Here is a 25,117-nt window from a genome sequence, read left to right as displayed (position 1 = left end):
CTGCCCATCTTACCAAGCCATGGTAGTTTATGTACACACATGGTGGCTGAGTAAAAACTTTTGTATTTTCATTAAGGCCCAAACTTACAAACACACAACCAATAGGACAACTCTGAATAGCTCTATACCTAACATGCATCTGAAGTGTTTTTTTTTAATCCACGAAAGCTTATGCCAAATAAATGTCAGTCTTTAAGGTGCCACTGGACCCCTCATTGTTTCTGTACTTGCAACAGCTTTTGGTTCCACAACATAACCAATATGAAGTTTTGTATATGATTAGGACAAGAGTAGACAGCAAGGAATTTTATTTTAAATCTCTAAATTCAAATACTTTAGTATGGTGTGAGAAAATCCCTTGGAACAATTTACCAAGGGTCATATTGGATGCTCCAGTTCAAAAGGAATTACTTTAGGGAAATTCTAAGGCTTGTATTATGCAGGAGGTCAGATTAGATGATCACAGTGGTCCCTTCTGCCCTTGGAATCTATGAAAACAGATACTGCAAAGTTACTGATTTGTAGACTAGTTCTAGAAATTCAGTTCATAGCCCATCCACTAGTTACACTAAAGTACAACTTTGCTGGAATAGAGGCCCCCGTCATTTCTTTAAACTAAACATCCTAGACTATGTGTTATGTTAATTCCTGGAGGTTTTTGCCTGGTTATACAAAAGCATCTACTGGCAGCTGAAATCTTGTATCATCACCTAACAATAGTGTGTGAACAGCTTGGGAAATTTAATCTGCAGCCTGAAAATTGTCAGGGTTAGGCTTAATGCAGTTGTTTTTTATGGCTTAGAAAGGATCTTCTGCCAAACTTCTCCCTGTGGAAACTGGTATTTCCTTGCAGACTCTTCTTTCATTTCAGTGGAATATCCAGCATCCTACAAGATTTAAAAAAAAAAAAAAAATTTTTTTTTACTATTTATAAAGTGATACTAGCTCTAGTCCCCTCTTCATTCAAATAACTCAAGTGCTGTCATGCAATTGGAGAATAATTATTGTAATCTCTGATGCTGGGGATCATGCCAGGCTCATTTGTAATGCAAAAGGTATCAGCTGTAACTAGTGTTTAATCTCTTAATGCCTGATGCAAATGTTAAATGGAAAACTAGAGTTCTGAAAAGTCCGGGCTGAACAGAATTGTAGTTAGACAATAATCTTTAGTTTTGGAATATGAGTTTCAGTGAAAAACAGAATATTGTAAAGCATTTCCAGTGGATTGTCCTCCCTCATGCCCTCTTCTCCAGCTGGACAGAGAAGTATTAATACTTTTTTACCTAAATTGGTTAGCCCAGCAATGCAGATATTAAACATCAGTAACTAGAGAATTGCTTTGGATTGAGGTTTTAAGCCAGGGTCACTCCACTTCCTGAAGCATGTGTACTGGAATGTACACCTTTCATTTAACAGCTCTGAACCGCCAAACCTATGCAATAGTTTAGTCTAATAGTACATCTCCAACTTTTTCATTCTGCAGATGACTTTGTAAGAGAGCCTTTCACACGCAATCTTAGTCTTAAACTGCTTGTAATTAAGATGCTTTCTTTACTAGGCCACTTAAGTAATTATCTCATAGCATACCTGAGGTGGTACATAGGAAGCTTTCTTGATTATGGCAGGATATTTGAAGTGTTCATGCAAATGATCTACATACTCACACATCCTGCAAGAAAGAGGAGGGATTGTTTTCAGTTTTACCTAATCTTGTACTTATTCATGGCTATTATCCCTGACAAGGAAACAAGGTTTGGGTAAAAGTTGGACTGATATTTGTATCCCAATTATCAGCAAATTAGGAGACTTCCTTTTAGAAGCAGAAACTACTGCTACATAGTGCTTCGTATTGATAAACTGGAATCTGCTTGGCATTTTAGCCTAGTGAGGACTGGTGGTCTCAATAAAATAAGCCAGAACAAGAATACAGGGCAGAAGATGGGCCCTTTGGGCAGAATGTAGGGTTCGGAGAGCAAGATAAAAACTTCGTTTTTCAATACAGACAGAGATGAGTAAAATTATACAGAAGAGCTGTGTTTACTGATTGTGGATTTTCCAAAGTACAACAAAAGCTTGATTCTTATGCTAGCCCACGTGGATACAGAATGAACAAGACTATTTTCTGCAGCCAGGGAAGTCACTAATGAGGGCAGCTGAAGGGCTGGGTCTGCTCCTTAGTTTATGAATTACCACGAACATTGCTGTGGCTGTAAACCAGCAAAATTTACCAAACATGGTCTAAGGCAATTTTAAATGATACTGCTTCAGAGACAAGGAAGATCAAAACAAGAGGAATGGTTTATGATACAGCTGATTTAAAATGTGAGCAAAAGGTGAAGCTACAATATTTGACTTTAATATTTGCAAGACAACTAGTGTGAGGAACAGGAATATACAGCCAACAGGAGAGATTCAGGAAATTTGTGTTTGCAATAATGTGAAAAAATTGTTCATTGCTCACAAAGAAGGCTAATACGATCCGAAGCGGACATTAAACAAGACAAGGGAAGTTGTTAGATCCTTTGGGGAAGCTACACCTAGAACACTATTCAACTTAGAGCAGGGAGCTAATCCTTTGGTCATGCATGTGTTGGCCTGCCATTGTAGTTATTGGGGGAGGAGGGGTTGTAGGAGTGAGAGAGATGCCAAAATATAGTTCCAAGAGTATCAAGCAGTCTTTGTCAAAAATATTCCTGGCTGTTTGCCAGGCAATTGCCAGAGTGAAGTTCACACACTTCTGACTGGTTTAAAATTCTCTGGGAGAGCCACAGGGAGGTGAGTTGAGGTATGTTGTTTTTGTTTACTGGTTATTATTGCATGTCAATAGCCTTTTGGAAAAATAAGTCATCACCACTATTGAATGTTACAGTAGCATTTTACATTACTAACCTGTTTTCAAGGCTTCCAGATACTGAAATATAGTCAAATATTATCAAGTGCTGTACCAACTCACAGAGCCCAACACCCCCAGCGTGAGGGCAAACAGGAACTGAAATGAAAACAGAACAATCCCTGTTTAAACCAATCTGAAGAGTAAAGGCAAATGACTGGATTATTCAAAAGCTTGTGCACCAACTCAGCTGGTGTTTAACTGCAGCTCCAATACCACCCCCCATGAGCCCTACAGAAACTCAGCTCCCAGTAATAAGGGACCAAAGGCATTTTGAATTAGTACTAAAGCATGACAGAAAACAAATGACTGAACCACACACAAGCGCATGCTCATGAGTTAGCAACACGACAGCTGAAGTTGCATGGCAAACAGGCTTAGAACAAAAGAGGTGTTAGTGCTACTGACATACTTCCAAGAGCCTTACTTTGAAACTTTTTGGCCATCAGCAACACAGACAAGTTTTCATTCACACTTCCCAGCCTGCAGCTGTCAATCTGGAGATAGCTCAGGGCCTTAGCCTGTAGGAGCTGCTTAAATATCACTCTATTGTGACACTGCAGCAGGGAGGGAAGGGGGAAGAGAAAAAAAAATGTTAAGCCCCAGATTCTAAGGAATTGGCAGGATATTACAAGAACTGTTGGCAATACAAGTCAAAACAATTGCACAATGTTCCCACTAGGTTTCCCATTAAAACCAAGTTTTTTATTGTACCACTTAGCTGGAACAATGCACAGCAGTGCAGAGGATTGCAAAGCATTTTACAAACAATAAAGAATCACAGTACAGTTGTAAGGTAGAGGCATAGTAGAATTACATCCATTTTACAGCTTTCTGAACTGAGGCACACAGAAATGTCACTATTTTGCCTAAGTTCACACAACAATTCAGTGGCAGAGCTGGGATCAGTACTGAGTCCTAATTCCATGGTTTTTGTTTTAATTGCCAAGCAAACCTCCTGCTCTTAATTGCATGATACCCCTTATAGGAATGACTGGGCTACTGCAGCACTCAGACGGCAGGAGTGAATACACAGTGGTTCTGTTGGTTGTGGAAGACTATTTCTTCTCCTGGACTCCTGCAGACCACTCCAATGAGATGATTAGGGCCCTACCAAATTCACAGCTGTGAAAAACATGTCACAGATTGTGAAATCTGGTCTTTTGTGAACTTTTACCCTACTATACAGATTTCATGGGGAGACCAGCATTTCTCAAACTTGGGCTTGACCCCAAAAGGTGTCACAGGGGCGAGGGGTGCTGCAAAGTTATTGTGGGGGCAGGGGAGGGTGTCACAGTATTGCCACCCTTACTTCTACACTGCTCTGACGGCAGCACCCTGCCAAGCCAACCTTACTTCTGCGCTGCTGCCTTCAGAGCTGGGCAGCTGGAGAGTGGTGGCTGCTGGCTGAGGGCCCAGCTCTGAAGGCAGCAGTACAGAAGTAAGGGTGGCAATACCGTGACCCCCATCCCCCCCTAAAAAACCATGCGACCTCCCCACAGCCCCCTTTGGGGTCAGGACCCCTAAAGTTACAACACAATGAAATTTCAGATTTAAATAGCTGAAATCATTACATTTACTATTTTTTAAAACCTAGGACTGTGACTGTGACTTTGATAGGGCCTTAGAGATGATGGATGGTCCAGTAGTTAAGACACTTGACTAAAACTCAGGATTCCATTTCTACCTCTGCCACAAACTTCTTGCGTAGATGTTGGCCAAGTCACTTGATCTTTGTGCTTCACTTTCCCATCTGTAAAATGGGGATAATAGTACGCCCCTACCTAACAGGAGAAGCAAGATAAATACATTCATGTTTATGTAATGCTCGGATATTATGCTATGGAGAAACCTCTACATACAATATATAAAGCCTATTGCTCAGGAATTGGCCTTTAGTCTGCCAGGCAGGCCTGTCCTAATAGTTAATTCAAACCCATTTTCCTTAATAGATGTCATTATTCACACCAAAAATTAAATGTTCTATGTACTGGCAAACAACAGCTGGAGGTCAGCATCACAATGAAATATGGTGAAAGCACGGCTTTGCATGAGAAACTGGCAATAGAGTAAAACTATGCTAATGCAGTATTTCTCTCCAGCTGCCAGTGAGCAATGAGAATTTGCTAAATTATGTTGCTCTGCTCTGTAGATTTAGTAGAAGGGTTTGGCAGGAAGAGGTATGTCATTCATGAGCACAATAAAAAACAATTCAATAGTTAATTCACTTTGATTCAGAAGCTGGTTTTCTTAAAGGGACCAGTCATTTTATTGATAGCTAACAATTTGTACCTGACATCCAGAGAGGAGCTCAGGAAATGGGGTCTTTGGACTGCTAAGATACTTTTACATGCTACTGATGTCTAGGGTGACCAGACATCCCATTTTTAAAGGGACAGTCCCATATTTAAGCCCTCCTGAAGGTGTCCCGACTTTCTTAAAAACGGGCAAATTGTCCCATATTTTCTGTCCCCCTCCCATCAGTACTGGTGGTCCTGCTGCTGGTCGGATCCCTGCTCGCCAGCCGCCCACCCACCAGCAGTGAGTTGAGGGGCGATCCAGTGGCCGACAATGGGGGTGGGGGTGCAAGGCTGGTGGTAGGGCAAAGCTGCAGCGTGCAGGGCCAGCCGTTCCCCCTGCTGGTCCATCAGCGCAGCCCCCGCCCTGTGCTGGCTCTCAGCCAACAAGGTCCCCCACCCCATTTCTGGCCAGCACTGGCTGCATGCTGCAGGGGCTGGTGAGTGCAGGCAGGCGCCAAGTGGCAGCCGATTACGTGTCACCTCTGCTGCCCACCCATCAGCCCTTTATGTGCCTCCCCCCCCCACTGTCCTCTCCCTGCTTTGCCCCTTCACTCCCCCGCCCCCAGCCCTGCTGCTCCTCCATATCCCCTGCAAGCGGGCCGCATGCCACTACCAACACTGTGTGGAGAAGAAGCCCCTGGTCAGAGTGCTCAGTTCACCAACAGTCTGGCCGGCAGGCTCCTTCCTTCCCCCACTGCCTCTGACTGGGCCAGCGCCCTTGGAAAGCCCAAGAACTTCCGGCCTGGGGCGCTGGCCAGGAGGAGCCAAGCCCTGCGTGTGCTAAAGACTCGCACAGCACTGGCGCAGGGAAGCCTCTTTGCCCCTCAACTAAGCTCTGGAGTGGCGGGAAGGGGGGGGAAGGAAGGAGGAGAGCAATTTCCAGCCTGTTTGCGCCCTGACACTGCAGGCGCCACAGCAGCCCCCTGGGCAGGGGCTTAGCACCCTTTTCACCCCCCAACCTCCTGCCCTGGGTCCAGCCCCCCAGGGAGTGCAGGGCTGCTCCGTCCCCTAGCCACCCTTCCCTGCTGAGCCACCTCTCTGGTGGGGTTCGCTGAAGCCCCTGCAGTCATGTTCCCTGGGCCCTGGTGCACAATGCATCCTCAGGGCTTAACCCCGTCCTGCCCACACTGAAGCTAAGGGGGGACAGGAGGCGTCTGGATTATGTCAGTGGCCAGCAGCAGCCTGGAGGTGTTAGCTGCCTTTCGACACTGTGCAGGCAGGAAGGGACAAGCTGCTTCCAGCCACAGGGCAGTGTGTGTTGGGGGGGGAGGCATGAGCTCTGCAAAGACACGGGCCAAGTCATCCCTTCCCCACCCCACCCCCAACCATGGCTGGAAGCAGCTCCCGTCCACTCCCTCTCGCACAGTGCCAAAAGACTGCTGCTGGCCACATTCTGGTGTGAACCCTGACAGAAATCTGGGGAGGGGGGCATGTGACCCTGTGTGCTCCCCCCATGTTTCCTCGGGAAGACACAGCACGAGGTACGAGGCTCTGTCCTAGGGGCCCAGCCAGGCACGGAGGGTGGAGAGCAGCGGACAGTGAGGGTTGGGTAGGTCGTGTGTGTGTGTGTGTGTTCTCCCTTTGTGAACCCTACAGCCTTAAAGATCAGAAGGTCAATAAAAAGAATCCAACTACTCAGTATTTCTTTTAACGGGGCTCAGTCAACTTGATGTTCGTACTGCATAGTTCTGATTGATTGCCACTGAACTCGCTTGAATACAAGTCATTTTACCAGGTGTCCCATATTCAACATAGGGAAATATGGTCATCCTACTTCTGTCACTCTCTTTTGGAACTAGTGCTGGCAAGAAGCTAAGGGTGGGATCCATAAAGGTATTTAGGTGCCAACTTTAGGCCCAACTAGGATCCATAAAACTCTTGCCCGGCTGCTGCTGAACCCTGTAGGCACCTAAATTCACTCAGTGCCTGAGTTTTTACACTAAAGAGTTTCCTAGACACCAATGTTATTGCCTCTCTGCATGTTCATTGTTGCCTGCAGGGCCTGATACCTACCAGATCAGATCCCCAGAATGTGACTTACAGGGCTGAATGTTTATCTTCCCCAGTTTGTGAATTCCTCTGGGGCTCAGGTGGGAGATAGGCACCTGGGTGCCTCAAGTGAGGCAAGTTCACACAAAAACAACAAGAAGGCAAAGGAGGATAACCAGCCTTTAGTATAGTTATTAGGGTACTCACTCAGGATGTGGGAGACCCAGGTTCAAGTCTCCCCTCCACCTGCAGGGGAGAAGGCATTTGAATGGTCATCTGCCACCTCTCCGGTGAGCCCTCTTACCCCAAGGCTATAGAGTCATTGTAACTCCTTCTCTGGGCCAATTAAGATTCAATTAAAGCAGGGGAACTTCAACAGCAGACACTGAGGGAGCCCTCCATCAGGATGTTTCATAGGCCAGTGGTTAGGGCACTCAACTGAGAAATGGTAGATCCCTGTTCAAACCATCATAACAGATTCATCACAACAAAATCTTCCCAGATTGTCCAAACAAATAGGGGCGGGGAAGAGAATACCTATCAAAAGTATTAGTTGGTCTTAAATTATGTGAAATAAATCCCAGGCTGTTTTAAGTCACGTTATTTAATTCCCAAGTGAGAAATCAGGGTGAACTTTGGCACAAATTCTCAAAAGTCACAGACACTACATTAAATAAAAGACTGAATGAAAAAACAATTAGACACCCACTTACTTGTTCTCCTGTTGCCACACCAATTCCTAATGGTGCCAAGGCCTACAAAAATAAAGAATAAATAAACAAAACAAAGGACTCACTTCTAATCTGTAATTCCCAAATACAGCTTTTCACCAGAACGAGGGGACAGAGGGTAGAACAGCTAACAAAGTGTAATGCTCGTTATTTGCTATGCATTTGGAAAAGAATAAGTGTAGTGTCATTTTTTGTTAGTGCATTTTATACAGCTTTTTTCTGCTCCAATAATATGTGAAGACTTATGTAAGAGGGTGTGTGCTGCCATAAAGGGATAAACATCTCGGGCTCTAGCATTACTATTAGCTATATCACATTATGAGCACATATCCTGGGCTAGTATTACTCAACTTTACTGAAACACCAATCCACACATGTTAAAAGAAAGATACATACACGTTTCAGGGGAAATACTGACTGCTTTTCTTGTGCAAGCATGACAGTCTCATGGCCTTTTATATAATCTTTGGACCATGCTTTTCGTTTAAGTGTAATGGAATACAAATACAGGATGTGCCCGGGATCTTGTAGCAAACACCTTTAATGACTTTTGACAGCTGTTTCAGCCTGAACTTTGAACATTCCAAACAGCAGAGTCAATAAATGAATCCCTACTGCTCTCTGGTGTGTAGTCACTACGTCATTACTGAAATGAAAAACAAACACTTCAACCTTAGAAATGGCTGCATGTCCAAGAATATCATCAGGAGAAGTTGGCTCCTCAATCCATAATGGTTTAAATTCAGCTAATTTAGTGACCCACTCTATTGCTTCCTTCACTTCCCATCGTTGGTTAGCATCCAGCATCTGAGAGTAATTACAAAGAAAATTCACTTATATGACTACTGAATTTTTATGAATATGAAATTGTTAAAAAAATAACCATAATGTTGCTATAAATTAATGAAAAAAGGAAATTCAGACAGTGTAGATCACTGCTGTTTTCTGATCTTTAACACATCATATGACATTACATAGCACATGTTCTACAATTTCTAGACTCAATAAAGGTAAGGATAAACTAATAGCCTAAAAGATGAACTCCAGGTGGAAATCCCAAATTATGCTTTGCTGGAAATGCTGCTTTGAGATGACACATTAAATCAAAGGCCCTGGTGCTCTGTAATCGTTAAAAGCGAAGGTCACAGATTTGGTCTCAAACCCTTATTCCAACTGAGGTAGTTGTATTCTGCTTTTCTGAATTTCCCCACCAGGTTTCAAATGAATATGATATTGTCAACTTCTCTCCTGAACTTCTGCTTAGTGTTCTTGCACACCATTAAAGAGGTGCCACAAGGAACTCCAGAAGTGACTGTTTCAGTATCAGGCAAAACAATTCCTATATAGCAAGTGAGTTAAGCACTCTGGAAACGGGATGGTTGAAATTGTTCAACAGAACTGGGTTGGGTTTTTTGGGGGGAAGGGGGGGCAGGGGATGGTGGTCAGAAAATTGGGTTTTTGACTAAAAATATGTTCACAAAAGGTGTGTTTTCTCTATGGAAAGTTTTGATTTTGTGTTGAAAACTGAACATCTGAAAACCAAAAATTTTGATGTGGAAATGCTGCTACAGTGCCTAACAGGAGTTGTAGCTTGGGTGCCTCATGTCCTCACTTTCCTCTGTGGCAGTGGTTCTCAACCTTTTTCTTTCTGAGGCTCCCCCAACATGCTATAAAAACTTCACAGCCCACCTGTGCCTTTCAAGAATGCCATGTAATCTCAGCCCGTACCAATATCTACACTAATAGACAGCCGTTTTATATTTAAAATTACTTAATAGTGTAGTCATTCAAAAATATTCACCAATGTCTTGTCAGGGCCAATCATTTCTCTTATAAGTCTGCATCTACGAATGTCATCCGGCAGATTGGCACCAACCTTTACTTTGAACCTAGACACATTTATAATAAAATGTAGGTCACTTCACCATGATTAATGTAGCAGTGATAACTTTCCTCTATGAGAAACTGTAAACTCAAATTTACAAAACACCAGAGTCAGTGTTTTATGGTCAATATTTTCTTATCACATCTGTCCCTTTTCCAGCACACTTCATCCTAGCTTAACAAAAAAGACAACAAATACTTTCCCATGAATCAACAGGCAAGCAGTTACCTTTGTTAGCTACTAGCTTGCCAGGAGGATAGCTTATTTTGCCATACATTTACTTAGATACCTACTGTAATGGTATGTTATGGAATAGCAGAAAGGGAAAGTATTAAAAAAAAAATCAGAAGCAAAGACATCTCTTCTCAGAATGTAGAGATTGAAAAGACCTATAGGGTCATCCGTCTAGTCTGTCTCTGTGCCAAATCAGGACTGATCTCAATAGTACCTTTCTACTTGCTACTAATCATTAAACAGAAAAGTTCAGCATATGAGACAGTTGTTTACTATACCTTGTCCAGCCATCCTTCAATGCCTCCGTGCATAGCTGCAGAGAAAATTACATCTATTATATCTCTAAGTAGCTGCACCACTCAATATCTAGACTAGTATTTTTTTACAGGCTGTCTAACCCAGGATGAACTTTCTAGCCACTTCTTTATTGACATAAAAGTGTAGAGCAGACAGTAACTGAGAGCAGAGGTATGAATAACATCCAGCTGAAATGTAGGATCCAAACTCCTCAATCTATGTAAAGAAATACTTGATGCATTTTTTTATTTCCATGTACTATGCATGACAGTTCTATGATCTAACAATGCTATTTCCAGATTCACAGAAAGCTGAACTTTTCCAAAAACTAAACCAGTTGATAAACATGTATTGTATTAACCAGACCTCAGATCCCAGAGCTGTGAAGAGCCTTCATGATATTTCACTTTGAAGGAGGATTTAGCTACAGCAAAATAAGGCCACTTTACTTCTGAAGGAGAGTGTCCACACAGGGGTCTAATGCGCTTTAACTTCACACCTTTTGTTAATTCAACTTCACTTTCCTGAGCATCACCATGTAGACAAAGCCCTTTGTCTGCACTAACATAGCTGCACAAGTGCAGTCTGATAGTTATACACAATACAGCAGTGTAAACTGGCTTGCAGTGGTCCATGGTTATCCCCAACAGCTACACCTAAAACCCCAAGGTAGACAAGGCCTTAAAACTCTTCACATTGTGGCTAACACAAAAGCGAATGAACGACTAGGCCCACAGAACAGGGCCAGCTTTCACATACACCCCCTCCTACATATGCAGTGCTTAATTGTTTCACTTTGCTCTGAGCCCAAAACTAAGCAACCCCTAGTGTTGAATCGTCACCTGTTGGCATTCCCCACTGAATAGAAATGTTTAAAATCTTACTTCTGTAATCTAATGTTGAAGACTCAAACCTGTTTTAACTGCTGGTCCGGGTAGCCCAGCCAGGCACAAGACGTGGTGTAAGCAGGGTATCCATGCTTTAACATTTGCTCTTCTACAAAGCCAAAGAATGTCACCAATGAACATATGCTGTTTTCTCTTTAACAGATGATTAGTTTGTATGGTAGTTTTAGATAAGCTGTTACTCATGGAAATGAAAGGAGTTTAAAAATAAATCTCATTTTAACCAGGGTAGATGAAATTTGCTGAGAAAAACCCTCCCTATTCTCTCCTTCTTTCCAAAATGTGGGAGAGCTTCAGCTCAAAAAAATACCTTTAGGGTGTAACCAGCACCGTCTCCATGCCATTGTGACTGACACAAACATTCACCTAGGGGTTCCAAAGCAAATGGCCACCAAGGGCACGTCTTCACTACCCGCCGGATTGGCGGGTAGTGATCGATCTATTAGGGATCGATTTATCGCGTCTAGTGTAGATGCGATAAATCGATCCCCGATCGCTCTGCCGTTGACTCCGGAACTCCACCGCGGCGAGAGGCGGAAGCGAAGTCGACGGGGGAGCAGTGGCAGTCAATCCCGCGCCGGGAGGATGGGAGGTAAGTCGATCTAAGATACGTCGACTTCAGCTACGTTATTCTCGTAGCTGAAGTTGCGTATCTTAGGTCGATTCCCCCCCCGCAGTGTAGACCAGGCCCAAGACAGCACAAGCCCTCTCTATATGTACACCTACCATCTCCCCAATGACTCATAAGGAGGAGATATCACACAATGCATTCAACCTCACACGAGAGCCTCAATTGTTACATTCCACTTTCCAGTGACTAGGACACTCTGGGATGCACAGTGCCACATCAATCATGTGGTGTGTTCAGTCCTTTATTCTCCTACAAGACAGCGAAAGTAAACTTGGTTTAAACTTACCTCTTTCCTTCTTCCCAAGTAGGCCATTTTGGAGTATTTCTGCATGGGGGTGGGGGAGAAAAAGAGGAGAGATTATTGCATTAACCAAAGCTCAATTCCTCCACATCTCCAGATCCTACCACCACACACTGCTGTTTTCATAAAACAAGATTCTGCTCTGTTTACTTACAAAGAGTAATGCCCTACTGCTCGAGTAGTCCCACTGAAATAAAAAACAGCTCAAGGAGTAAGGGGATCTGTCTTGACAGAAGGACGACTTACCACAAGCTTCTTCTTCTGTTAGTGCATCAGTAATATACCTGAAATCTATGCAGGATAACAACTGCTTTGGGTCCTGTTAACAAAATATTTAATGTAAAACAAACAGCAAAGAATAATAAAATTACATGATTACAAAAAGGCAATACTAAGGTAACATATACATCTGCCGTATGAGCCATCTATCAGCCTTCTCCCTGTCACAGACAGTACTGTGAGTGGATTCACCGATTCTAAAGTCAAACTGATTAACTGACTCTGGCAAACTTTAAGGTTCTAATCCAACAAATATTTAGGCATTGCTTAACTTTAAGCATGTGAGTAATCCCATTTAACTCAATGGTGCCACTCACACACTTAGTGTTAAGCATGTACAAAAATATTTGCAAGATCAGGGTGTAATTGATTAACAAACATTAAAAAAAATTACTAATCCATTTAGAATGCTCCAAGTGTGCAAATCTGTACATACTATAATCTTCACACAGAAACGGCAGTTCACTCAGCATCAGAGGCTGCTTTTTGGCTCCTTTGAAAATTTGTCTCAAGAGAGTATTTATCAAAAGAGAGGTCTGAAAGCAATTCACTGAAATAGTCTGAGAAAAACCCAATTCAAAATACATTTTAAACTGAGAAATGATTCAATATTAACAGGTTGCAGAGAAGAGACTGAAAACATGAGATTCTTTAGGCTTTTAAAAAAAATAAAGATTTCATTTAAAAAAAACATTAAATTTCCAGTCCTGCAACGATTTATGCACATGCTTAATATCTGAATATAAAATCTGCTACTAATGGATCAAGAGATTGGACTTTTACTTTCTGTAAATACATCAATCTTTATTATTGTATGCAGAGGCCTGTATTTTCAGAAGTGACTAGTGATTCTGGGTACTTGCTTTTGGTGTCCAATGTTGAGACTCCTTATTGGGGTCTGATTTCCAGAAGGCGAGTGCTCGCCATGTTGTGAATGTATCTCAAAGTCGAGCACCCAAAAAATGGAAGCATCCAAAATGACTTGTGACTTTTGAAAGTGGAGGCCAACGAGATCTGAGTATTTGCTAAACGATAATAACTATTCCATAATCTTATCCCCCCCCCCCCCCCAAAAAAAAATAATTACTTGCTAATATAAAAACCAATCAAACCCCAACAATCGAATCACTACATTTGTCTTGGCATAAAAACACAGCTCCTCAGCCGAATCATAAGGGTTAGGGTCTTTAGGTCGCATTTTAAAAAAATAATTTACTGGTATCGGTATAGATGAGTTCCAGTTGCCATATACGGTATTGTAGCTGGACAGGGTAGAGTCTGTAACAGTGCTCCCACTAAAGGGGCCAATTTGCACAGCTGTGTGGGGCCAGAAACAGACACTTTGGAAGGAGAAGAGCCCTCCAGAACAAAATGTCACATCCACAGCTCGCAGAACCCTCTGGTTTCTAGGGCCTTGGAATGAGCTACATGGCCATAGAGGTAATTTTAGCGTAGATACTGCCTGAAATTTTTACTCTTCTAATGCATCAAAAATATCAGTGTGGAACAGTGGTAACATTAGCCCACATAGAAGAAGATTTTCTTACCATGTCAACTAGTAACTTCCACAGAGGCTACAAAACAAAACGATTAAATGACATGAAATGGATGGAGATCATATAGAAGCAGCATACAGGTGCTATTTGTATCTTGAAGTGACAAAAAGTGTGGAAAACATTTACATTTGATGCCAAATGCATCTGGCTGATGTGGTTCTCAAATCAAGACAGGCGATTCAAGATGTCAGGCCTCAGATTGAATTACTTTAACAGGAACATCTCTCTCAGCTCTGCCTCATTATGGCCAGGACACGGATCCTGGCCCACAAATAGCTGGTGTAAACTCACTTTTATTATGTTAAATTAGTCAGACTTGAAATGCTGACGTGACACTACTACTGGAAATGTTGTTTATGCTGAAGAAATTGATCCTTTCTACTTTTAAGATTTCTGCGACATTACTTTTCTTATGCCCCTTATGTTGGGACTGTGTCACACTCCTGGATGCTGACAAGTTCAAAGGTGCCCATTACTTTTTCTTTCCTAGGAAAGGGTATCAGAATAACTCTATAAGACAATTGTTTGCAGTGTTGTCCTAGCTGTCTCGGTCCTAGGATAGTAGAGAGACAAGGTGAGTGAGGTTATATCTTTTACTGGACCAACTTAAGATAATAGCAATGATTTACTAGTATAGTACTATTATTATTTACTACTTCTATTGTGGTGGCATCTAAGAGCCCTAGTCACAGACCAAGACCCCATTGTGCTAGGTGCTGTACAAACACAACAAAGCGACACTCCCTGCCCTAGTTATTTACTTTACAGCGTTTAAGACCATGCTACATGCCTCAGATAGAAATATATGATCCTTGCTCCAAACAGCTTACAAGATCATATTAGACATGGAAGTGGTTACAAGGAATTCATAACTTTATGAACAGTCTGCAAAGGAAGAAGAAGAAGAGAGAAAAGTCAAGAAAAAATTAGTTATTAAGCAGAGCTGGTCAAAAGTTTTTGTAAAGATGTCATCATTGGTCAAAATTCAAACAAAAAAAGTTGCTGAAGTTTTTCCCCCATGACTAGCTCTACTGGTAACTGGTGTATAAGTGTCAGCTACCAAAGCCTCAGTCCTACAAAATGAATAGCCCCAATGAACTCAGTGGTGTGCGTCCATGAACTTAGGACCAGGACCTAAATCTGCAAAAAGCATATCAGGAGCAGGACTCTCTAATTTAACAAATACAGGGATATTTTTTGTCCATGTGCTCTAAATACGTCACCTTTCCCTCCTGCTTAGCCCACAAATCCCACACGGCATTCAGAACAGCAGCTGTAGCCAAATGCACAGCACCTTTCTCTGGACCAATCTGTTGAAAAAAATCATACAGTTACCTATAATGGTTTAGCATTCTTTCATGTCTTCATCTCTAGTTAATGACCATTAGCAAATTTATACATCTGGAAAACACAACAAAGAAAAAACCACCGGAATTAAAAAGATAAACCCCTATTCATTAGAAACTGAGAACAATCTGAAATCGGTGTGTATTAAGTGCATTGTGAGATTACTACAATGGCTATATTGATCTCTCGTTCCTCTTAATACCAGCTGAGTTTTCAATTTCCAAGAATACTAGACCCTGAATAGAAATAATATTTCGTGAACACTTGCAAGTCAAAAAAAAGGGGGGAAAAGAACAGGTAAAAAGACAGCTTTTGGGCTCTAAACACAAAGAATCTGGACCTCAGGCCCCACTTCTGCTATTGGATCTATGTGGGTGGATACTTGCATTTGTCTAAAGCTCCCTTGAAAACAACAGGGCTCTGGATGGGTTCTCTGTGCAGATCCTATTGCAATGTTAGGGCCCTGGTTGTGAAACAGAAATTTTTTCTCTCCCTCCATAACTGCACAGAGATTCTTATCTAAAAATACTTTTACCTGTACATGTGTCCTTACAGTGGGTTCACATTCACATTTGTTGCCATCCACTTCACAACAACACTCCATAAGATAGACCTTACCCATCGGAGCTGTCCGTCACTGGTGAGCTGCCTGTAGAATCCTCTAAAATCGCTGACAATTTCTTCAAGGTCTTTATTAACCACGTGAATGGAGAGAGCATTAACTGCACAAACAACTGCAAAACACACCAGAATTTAGTGTTTTAATACCACACAGTGACTGGAACAAAATCACTAGATCACTAGTTCTATTGTTCGACCAATGTTTTAGAATTTCACCTTTTCTGTATAGGTGTTGGACCTAGGTGTGCTGCCACACCCCCCGGCTTGAAGTGGTTTCCATCATATACAGGGTTTACAGTTTGGTTCAATGGATCTCAGCACCCCACTATGCTAATTGTTCCAGCACCACTGCTTTTCTGAGAGGGGCTTGGTCTAGCAGATTGAATATGCCAGGAGCCAGGAACACCTGACATGTAACATTGGCTCTGCCAATGATTCAGTTTGTGTGGCCTCAGATAAGCCACATAACATCTCTGCATCTCATGTTTCCCTATTTATCCTCTGGGAAAGATAATACCTACCACCAAGAGAGGTTGTAAGGCTCAATTAGTTAATAACTGAAAGGTGTTTGAAGATGAAAAGTCACTTGCACGCCACCCTTCACCCCAGAGAAAGATCTTGCTGCCAATGTAATCCTCAGGCACACACCACAGTAGTGGTCAGAGAGGGCAATGTTATGCTATCATGAGCACTAGTAAATATAGGAGTTTCCCTAAAATGCTGGGAGAAGATTTGATAGACCTCACCCACAGGATCTGTTGCATCTCATGCAGTATATATGGTACTTACAGCCATGTTAAATTTCTCATTTCCTCATAAGGGATTTTGTTTCTGGCTATAATATAATAGTTGTGATCCAGTTGTTTTAACTCCCCTAAAATCTACCACTACTGATTTCAACACAAGCTCCAGCAGAGGCTTTTGTTAGAGCAAAACACTAGCAAATCAAGAAAGTATCTTATACACCACTGTTGTCTAGCAGGCTGGATGGGATGGAGGCAATCACAGAAAGGAGCGGACATGTCAGGAGTTTTAGCATCATTCAACCATCATTTTCTGACACAGAGAAGAAGAAATAAAAGAGAGAGAGAGCGCAGCAAACTACCCAGGAGACCTTGGGCCCAATCCTGTTAGGTATGCCTATTTAAGGCATTAGCTTGAGATTTGGGATGGGTGGGTTCAAGTCCCTGCTCCATCACAGGCTTTGGTGACCTTAGGCAAGTCTTTGGTGACCTTTCTGTGCCTCAGTTGTCCTTCTGTAAAATGGGGAAATAATATTTCCCTTTCTCAGAGGGTGAGGATAAAGACGGGGAGGTGCTCAGATAGGTAGTACCAAACACCCTCAACTCTCATGAACTTCGGGGAGAGTGGAGGATTGTCAGTGCTCAGCACCTTGCCATACCAGGTCCAAAGTACGCACAAAGGACCATATCTTCATTGAAGGTCTTATTGAAGGCAATGGCATGACTCTCGAACCAGGAACAGATCCCTTTATCATGGAAAGTGTGATTATGTACAGTACACCGGAATATTTAGAAATTATTTTGCCATTATACAGACCAAAAAATCCCTGCTGTTTTGATGGAGAAGACTATCAGTTGTGAATATTAGATAGTGGTGTCTTCTTTATGCATTCAATGATCATTTTTAAAATTTTTCCATTTACTCTTTAAAAGGCAAAAAAGTTTTTATAAATATGGCTATAAAAAGGGAAAGACAACATAATCTGATGTAGGTATCACCTCCATGAGGATGATTCTTTAGAGTTTGTAACATATTTAGTACTGTCACTATACTCGAGTGGCAAGGTTTTCATGGATTATGATTTTGTGACTGTCATATTGTGATCGGACAATGCTCTTAGTTGGAAGGTTTCCAGGCAATAAAGCTCTTATGAAGAGTTGCTTAGAGACCTACTTAGTAATTTTCTAAGAAAAAGTGGTGTGCAATGGCTACATTACTACTTTGTAAAGGCACAAATCTTACAATTGTTCAGAATGACTCTGGAAAGATACAGGTTTGGTCCTGGATTGTAAACTTCCTCCCCCAAATCATCAGGCAGTATGTAGTGATTAACGCATTACAGGATTTGCATGCACAATGCTTCCAAACTGATGCTAGCTTCTGACCAGATAGGGGATACGCGCAGTGCAGATGTGCCCCTGGAGATGTAGAGCAAAGTTGAGAACCTGGGTCCTATCTATTTAAGAGTCTGAGCCTTCAATTAGCTATGGACATGTGTAACTAGATGCATCTTGAACGTACAGAAGAGCAGGGGGTGATTTTGCAAAGATAAATGCGTAAATAAATACACACAGATCAAGCCCTAAGCATCCATTTAAACCTATCCTTCCTTCCCTTTTCTTGTCAATACTAATGACACCTATGTTTTCTTTCTCTAAATATTTTCTCCCTAGGGCCATAATAATAATAATATAAAACGGATAGGCAGAAGACTGAGCTACACAGTTCAGATCATTTCACTTAAAACAGTGGTTTTCAACCTTTTTTCATTTGCAGACCCTAAAAAATGTCAAATGGAGGTGCAGACCCCTTTGGCAGTCTTAGTCTGCAGACCCCCAGGGGTCACGGACCACAGGTTGAAAAGCACTGACCTAGAGCAAGCCCACAGCCTTCCTTACCCTTTCACGATTTCATTCCACCCTTATAAAGAGAGTGTTATGGCTGCAAAGGAACATTCTCTGTGAGCAAGAGAAGGCAAAGCTGCTATTAGAGTGAAGCAAGTATCACTGTGCGAGAAACCCAGTCATTTTGTGTTTGCTAGACCTCATCACCTCAAGGATGTTGTGGCGGGTCCAGACTACCCCGCCTTAACCCGGAAGGAGTTAAGCCCCAGGGACTGGCAGCGGAAGTCCCGCCTCCCCAGGCAGACTGGGCATGCTCCAAGTGCTACAGGAGTATAAAGGGAGGGAGACCAGCTCATCCTGGGCTGGAGCCTGTAGGAGAAGGACTGCCAGGGGAGCTCCTGTGGCGGACCAGCCACTGCCGCTGACTGCACCGGGAAGAGACGCTGTCCATGGCCCACTGGCGATTGGAGGAGACCCAGGAGACAACTGAAGCCTCCGAGTACCAAGGACCTGATGACTCCTGGGAGACCCCAAGGGAGAGACTGGTAGGAAGTGACCCTGGGAGGGTGACCGAGTGGTACCTTTCCCTCCCTCCCCCCCAGGGAAACTCAGTGTGTTTTGGTCGGAGCCCCCTGCTGAGTTGGTGGCAAACAACTATGCTACTTCAGGGCCCCCCTACTGGGGCTGTTGCACCCCAATGATAAAGACTCTGGCTGCTAGGCCATGCTACCCTCCACCCGAGGGTTGCTTTCTGGACTCTGGCTGGTAGGCCCCACTGCCCTGTAGCCAAGGGCTGTGTTATAGACACCTGCCGTCAGGCCGCATCTCCTTGAAGTAAAGAGGATGCCATAGACTGTGGCTGCTAGGCCCCACTGCCCTGGACTGAAGGGCTATTTTATGGACGGTGGCGGATAGTCCATGCCGCTCGCAACCTTAGGGGCGTGGACCGTCACAGATATCTAGAATGTGATCTCAGCTGTGCCTTGCTGCAATACGTCTTCTATATAAAAGAGAAACTGCTTAGGCCTGAAACCTGGTGAACACTTAGGGGACATGGATTTTCATACTGTGCTCACTTCACTGAGTGAAAATGCTATTGATTTCTGAGAATATGGACTTGTTCTTGAAAGATGTTGAGCACTCTGGCCCCAATCCAGCTAAGCATTAAGAACGTGCTTAACTTTGAGTGGTTCCCTCAACTTCAATTGGGCTACTCGGGTGCTTATGTGCATTTCTGGAGCGGAACCAGAGTGTTCAGCACCTTGCAAGATGAAGCCCTTGTGTAATGCATAAGGATGTAGACACGTCTCTAAGGATCACCCATCAAACATCTAAGGCAATGGAGAGGTCTTGGAGACTAACATTTAAACTTTAAATTACTAGGATGGATGAAGAGCCTAAGCCCCTCTCTATAGCAGGGAAATTTTCTAAAACTTTCTCACTGTTCGCAATGGTGGCAGCCTTACTGTAGACAGGCTCCCAGCACTTTAAACATCAGATCAATGAGACCTGCTCCTGGAGGGATTACATGACACAGTGATAAAAGGCTGACAGCCCATCCATACTACATTAGGGTTGTGTAAAAAGTTTGTCTCACTCACCAACAGGAGTTGGTCCAATATTACCTCACCTGCTCATATCCTTGGCCCAACATGGCTACGACGACGCTGCAGACATTTAAGCGCAAGAGGCATTTAATTGTCACTCCTCTTATAGAAGATTAAAAATAACTTAATTGTACCGACTATATCAGATAGGGCATACAAAGATTTCTTGACCCTTCACAGTTAATTAGTGCAATAACTTCTCAACTCAAGTAATCTGGAGGCTTATATCTGCAAATGTCCATGGACATTTATACACAGCAGAGACACCCCAAATCCAGCCATTATTCTTTTGACAACTTATGCAATGCACCCAAAAAGTGTGCAGGTCTTTTACAGATTAAAAAAGAGGCATGCTCCATGCCTTCACCATCGATGGCCTTGATTCTGCAAAGAGAGCAGAACAGGTGGACAAATGGGGCAGGGGGCTAAGTCAATGGCGCTGTGTGGGTGCAGGGATTTGTTCACACAGTTCTCTGCAGAATCAGGACCTAATTTTCAGAAAGAAAATGTTGTACTAATTATAAATCATTGATACTACTCAAGTAAGTCTACATGGCTAATGAGGGACTTAGCAGCATGAGAGGTTATTTGAACTAGTACAACTACTGAGGAGGGAAGGGGGTAGAGGGAAAACCTATTTCCCCCTGCAACTTTTTACTATTCTGTGAATGTTCTCACTGATGCCCTCTCACTGTTCACATCTTCCCCCAGCTCCTCAAAATGGTTGTTGTTACACCAATGACCAGAAAGAGCAGTAACTCATGGTAAAAAATTGCATGGCAATGGCAATTTCAAAACAGTCAGTCCTGTTTTCTGTTTCTGTATGGGGGAAGTTGGAGGTGGGGGAAGGAGGGGAAGCAAGCAAGCAAGGGCTGTTAAAAGCTTAAAGCATTTACAAGACATCAGCAAGTTTAGAATCAAGCAACCTGCAAGTCTGACAACTGCAGCCAGGATTACAACTTTTTTGTAACAAACTCTTTTAGGGGAGGTTATAAAGGGATTTGGCAGAAGAGCTACTCAATAAGTGATGTATTGGGACAAAAATCAAGAAGAGTGCTTAATAGCCTCTACAACCCTATAAGCTGCCCCAAGGCCTATGGCTTTTTTTTTTTTAATTCAGCGATGGTAAAATGGTCCTGTATTTCATTTTCAAAAACTGAGAAACTGTATTAGCCATTGAACCCAATGCTTTTAGTGTGACTTGGGGCCCATTTGTGTTTAGGGACAGGGTAAAAACTTACCAACTTCTGTGCCTTTACCCAAAGTAAATGTTAATCCATAACCTTTGAGTCCATCACGGGCATCAGTTTCTATTACAACATAGGCAGCAGAATAGTCAGGGTCCGGGTGCTAAATTAAAGACCAAAAACAACACCCAATAGCAGAACAAGAACCTGACAAAGGAGGATTGACAGGGATTCACCTACCATAGGTCACATACCTCTTAGAGCAACAAAAAGCACTGGCGAAGAGGGCAGCAATCAAGGTAATTTAAGATTTGTGGCAAAATGAATATAAAAGTCTAGATCTGTGGGACTAAGGTAAGTCCTCTCTCACTGAACAGTGAGAATCATTACAGGGAGAAGCGGATAGATTGTATCACTAGCATTTGATCTGAGTGAACCGAAAAGATTTACACTCCAGGCTCAGGGGGTGGCCGTCTCCGCTTAGCTGTGGGGGTGCCAGTTACAGCCTCTGGCTCTAGCCCCAAGTCCCCTTGCCCTGTTTAACGCAGTATCCCCATATCAGCGAGCTTGGCTGCGCACAGTCTAGCCCTGCGGGCCGGCGCATCGGCTTGTTGAGCCCCGCGGACCTGCTGGTGCTGTGGAGGAGCCTGGGGCAGCCGTTGCTCAGCGGGCCTGGGGCTACTGCAGCGCCGGAGAGCGAGTCCCAGCTCTGCCACCGCTGGCTCAGCCCTAGGGAGCCGGCCGCAGCGCTTACCATAGCATCGGAGCCATGGTGCCCCAGGGAGGTGGGGAAGCGAACGTCGCTCACCGCCAGCCCGGTGATCCTGCCCCGCACCATGGCGCGAGCCCCGGGCCCAGCCAGCCTCCTCCCGCGACCACGGCAGCCGCGCGAGGAAGTAACTCGCCAGCGAGAGCTGCTCCCACCGCCCCGCCCCGCCGGCCACTCTCAACGCTGATTGGTGCGCGGCACCTCGGACACTGGAGGTGTGATTGGCCGCTCGGGGCGTTCTAGAACGTGGAGACCGGGCGTTCTGCAACGCCGGGGAATAGGGAGACGGGAAGAAGCGTTTGGGGCGAGCGGACGCCCCGGCTGGAAGGATGCAGCAGCAGCAGCTGCTGAGGGCTGCTCCCCTGCCTGGTCGCCTATTAAACGGATATTGGTACATTCCAAAGTTGTGGTCGGAATCTAAACCGTCACAGAACTGGGACTCCAGAGCTTTGGTTTGGCTTAGTATGAAAACGCTGGTCAGCGGGGGGATTCAGCCCAAAGCCCGTTCCAAATCCAAATCCGAGATGTTTGGACCCAGAGATTGGGCCTAGGGACCTTTCCCCAAATTGCACAGCAGAGCAAAAGTACTTTATTTTAGCAAATTTTAACAAAGCAGGGGTTGTTGCATGTCACTTTTTTAAAAAAATATTGTATATGTTGCTAACGCTTGCAGATGTATTGTGTGGCTATTGATAGGCCTGGTCTACGCTACAGTACATGGTTAGGTTGATGTAAGCTGCCTTGCATCGACCTAGCTGTGTAAGTGTCTTCAATTAAATTTGGCTTCCACCAATGTAAATGCCTCTCTGTGCTGGTTAGTAATACTACCTCCCCAAACAGCATAGAATCACGCTTAATATAATTAGGACAGCACAGTGTCAATGTAGACACTGTGTTGCTTACCTTGACTGTAACTGGTCTCCTGGAGCTGTCCCACAAAGCCTCACACTGAGACTAAAATCAATACAAGCAGTCCTGGTGAGGACGTGCACTGCTGACACAAGGAGTGAAGTGTGCACGTTCACATGTGAATTAATAACTATGGCAGCTCTATGCTGACATAAGTTAAGTGAACATAATTTTATAGTGTTTTTCTTAATGCCCCTGCTGCTGCAGTCATAGGAGCTTTCGTGATTGTGGAGAAAAGTTAAAAAATGTGACCTAAGTGTGCCCTAAAGGTTAGACAACCAGAAAGTAAATCAAAAGCACCCAAAAATACTATTTAAAGAGTCTGTTTATTTGGGGGGGGGAGGCTGACTCATTTTTGAATGTTTGGGTTGGCAATACAAAGACTAGCCGTTTATGGGACTGTTTCCTGAGGAACCAAATTACAATAATTACAATGAATGGCAAATTTCTGGTATATGGTTTCTTGCCCTTCCTCTGAACCTGGTCACAGTTAGAGGCAGGATACATAACTACTGGTCTGATTTCATAGAATCATAGGACTGGAAGGGACCTCAAGAAGTCATATAGTCCAGTCCCCTCCACTCATGGCAGGGCTAAGTATTATCTAGACCAGTGGTTCTCAAACTTTTGTACTGGTGAACCCTTTCACGTAGCAAGACTCAGTGTGACCAGCTCCCCCTAATAAATTTAAAACACTTTTTAATATTTTTAACACCATTATAAATGCAGCAAAGTGGGGTTTAGGGTGGAGGCTGACAGCTCACAACCTCCCATGTAATAACCGCACGACTCCCTGAGGGGTCCCAACCCCCAGTTTGAGACCCCCTGATCTAGACTATCCCTGACAGGTGTTTGTCTAACCTGCTCTGAAAAATTTCCAATGATGGAGATTCCACAACCTCCCTTGCTAATTTATTCCAGTGCTTAACTACCCTGACAGGAAGTTTTTCCTAACGTCCAAACCATCTTTGCTGCAATTTAAGCGCATTGCTTCTTGTCCCATCCTCAGAGACTACGGAGAATAATTTTTCTCCCTCCTACTTCATAGAATATCAAGATTGGAAGAGACCTCTGGAGGTCATCTAATCCAAGGGTTCTCAAACTGGAGGTCAGGACCCCTCAGGGGTTCACGAGGTCATTACCTGGGGGGTTGCGAGCCGTCAACCTCCACCCCAAACCCCGCTTGCCTCCAGCATTTTTAATGGTGTTAAATATATTAAAGTGTGTTTAATTTATTAGGGAGGGTCGCACTCAGAGGTTGTGATGTGAAAGGGGTCGCTAGTAAAAAAAGTTTGAGACCCACTGATCTAGTCCAACCCCCTGCTCAAACTTTGTAACAACTTTTTATGTACCTGAAAACTTATGTCCCCTCTCAGTCTTCTCTTCTCCAGACTAAACAGACCAATTTTTTTCAGTCTTCCCTCATAGGTCACGTTTTCTAGACCTTTAATAATTTTTGACATTTGACAATCATTCTAGACATTTAATCATCTTGTCTGGACTTTAGTCACCAATTTTCTGAAATCGATTTGTCAGATCCAGCTGTAGGGGAGGGAGGGAGAAGAGAGGAGAGATCACCCTTTGCTACTAAACCTGATGTTAGATATTTCCTTTGGATGCAATCTATTTGTAAGTAGCACATGCACATGGTATCCACGTTACTTAATTCAGTAACAGCCTGTAAAGGCTTTGAGTGCTGAGGCTATTTTAATGACAATGGCTCTACAGGATCAGTTACGCTTTCTAATAATCTCCTCATTTGTATGTTAACCCCAGCCAAGCAGTCAATCAGGCTTTGCCTTCATAAATCACTCTCTGCAAATAGCTGTCTTTGTGACAAATGTGTTGAGAAGATTAAATGTAATGTTTTCACCACAGTGTTTCTGGTAATTATGGCACTTACGTGACTATACTAAATGTTTAAGGCGCCATCCATAAATTATGTAATACTTTTTTTATGGATCTGCAAGACCCACCCACTACTTTGTAATATTAAAACAAACACACAATTAAGGACCCACCTATCTCTTAATGCATTATTTAATTTATGGACAGCCCTGAAGTACTTCAAGGTTGAAAATTCCCCCTGAT

General features: G+C 43.4%; 1 protein-coding gene across 13 annotated transcripts; it reads right to left on the bottom strand.

The window, feature by feature from the left end:
* Positions 1-293: 293 nt before the first annotated feature.
* On the bottom strand, positions 294-22,289 carry ENOSF1 (enolase superfamily member 1). Of its 13 annotated transcripts, none has more exons than XM_005300364.4 (16): positions 22,157-22,287; positions 21,403-21,511; positions 15,964-16,079; positions 15,222-15,308; positions 13,990-14,016; positions 12,410-12,482; positions 12,149-12,187; positions 11,240-11,322; positions 10,308-10,342; positions 9,712-9,799; positions 8,583-8,717; positions 7,893-7,934; positions 3,318-3,447; positions 2,890-2,989; positions 1,588-1,669; positions 294-887 (listed from the first exon to the last, which is right to left on the bottom strand). In XM_005300364.4, exons 1-16 carry the CDS (start codon positions 22,184-22,186, stop codon positions 792-794), a joined length of 1,272 nt encoding a protein of 423 aa, XP_005300421.1. In that variant the 5' UTR covers positions 22,187-22,287; the 3' UTR covers positions 294-791. The 13 variants fall into 13 exon arrangements, with proteins under 13 accessions (XP_005300421.1, XP_005300420.1, XP_065438134.1 ...); XM_005300363.4 differs by having other exon boundaries at positions 22,103-22,278; XM_065582062.1 differs by having other exon boundaries at positions 21,603-22,178.
* Positions 22,290-25,117: the final 2,828 nt, after the last annotated feature.

This window comes from Chrysemys picta, chromosome 2 (genome assembly GCF_011386835.1).
Source record: "Chrysemys picta bellii isolate R12L10 chromosome 2, ASM1138683v2, whole genome shotgun sequence".
Taxonomy (NCBI): Eukaryota; Metazoa; Chordata; order Testudines; family Emydidae; genus Chrysemys; species Chrysemys picta.
Note: the sequence above shows the minus strand (reverse complement) of the source record. Positions and strands in the feature narration are given on the sequence as shown.

Excerpts from the sequence above, each read along its gene's own strand:
- ENOSF1 (XM_065582058.1), bottom strand. The coding sequence starts at position 22,186 with ATGGTGCGGGGCAGGATCACCGGGCTGGCGGTGAGCGACGTTCGCTTC. Across the intron at positions 9,800-10,307 it reads TTGAAGGATGGCTGGACAAG|GTTCAAAGTAAAGGTTGGTG; the intron begins GTATAGTAAACA and ends AAATGTGTCTAG. Across the intron at positions 888-1,587 it reads CTTCCTATGTACCACCTCAG|GATGCTGGATATTCCACTGA; the intron begins GTATGCTATGAG and ends TAAATCTTGTAG.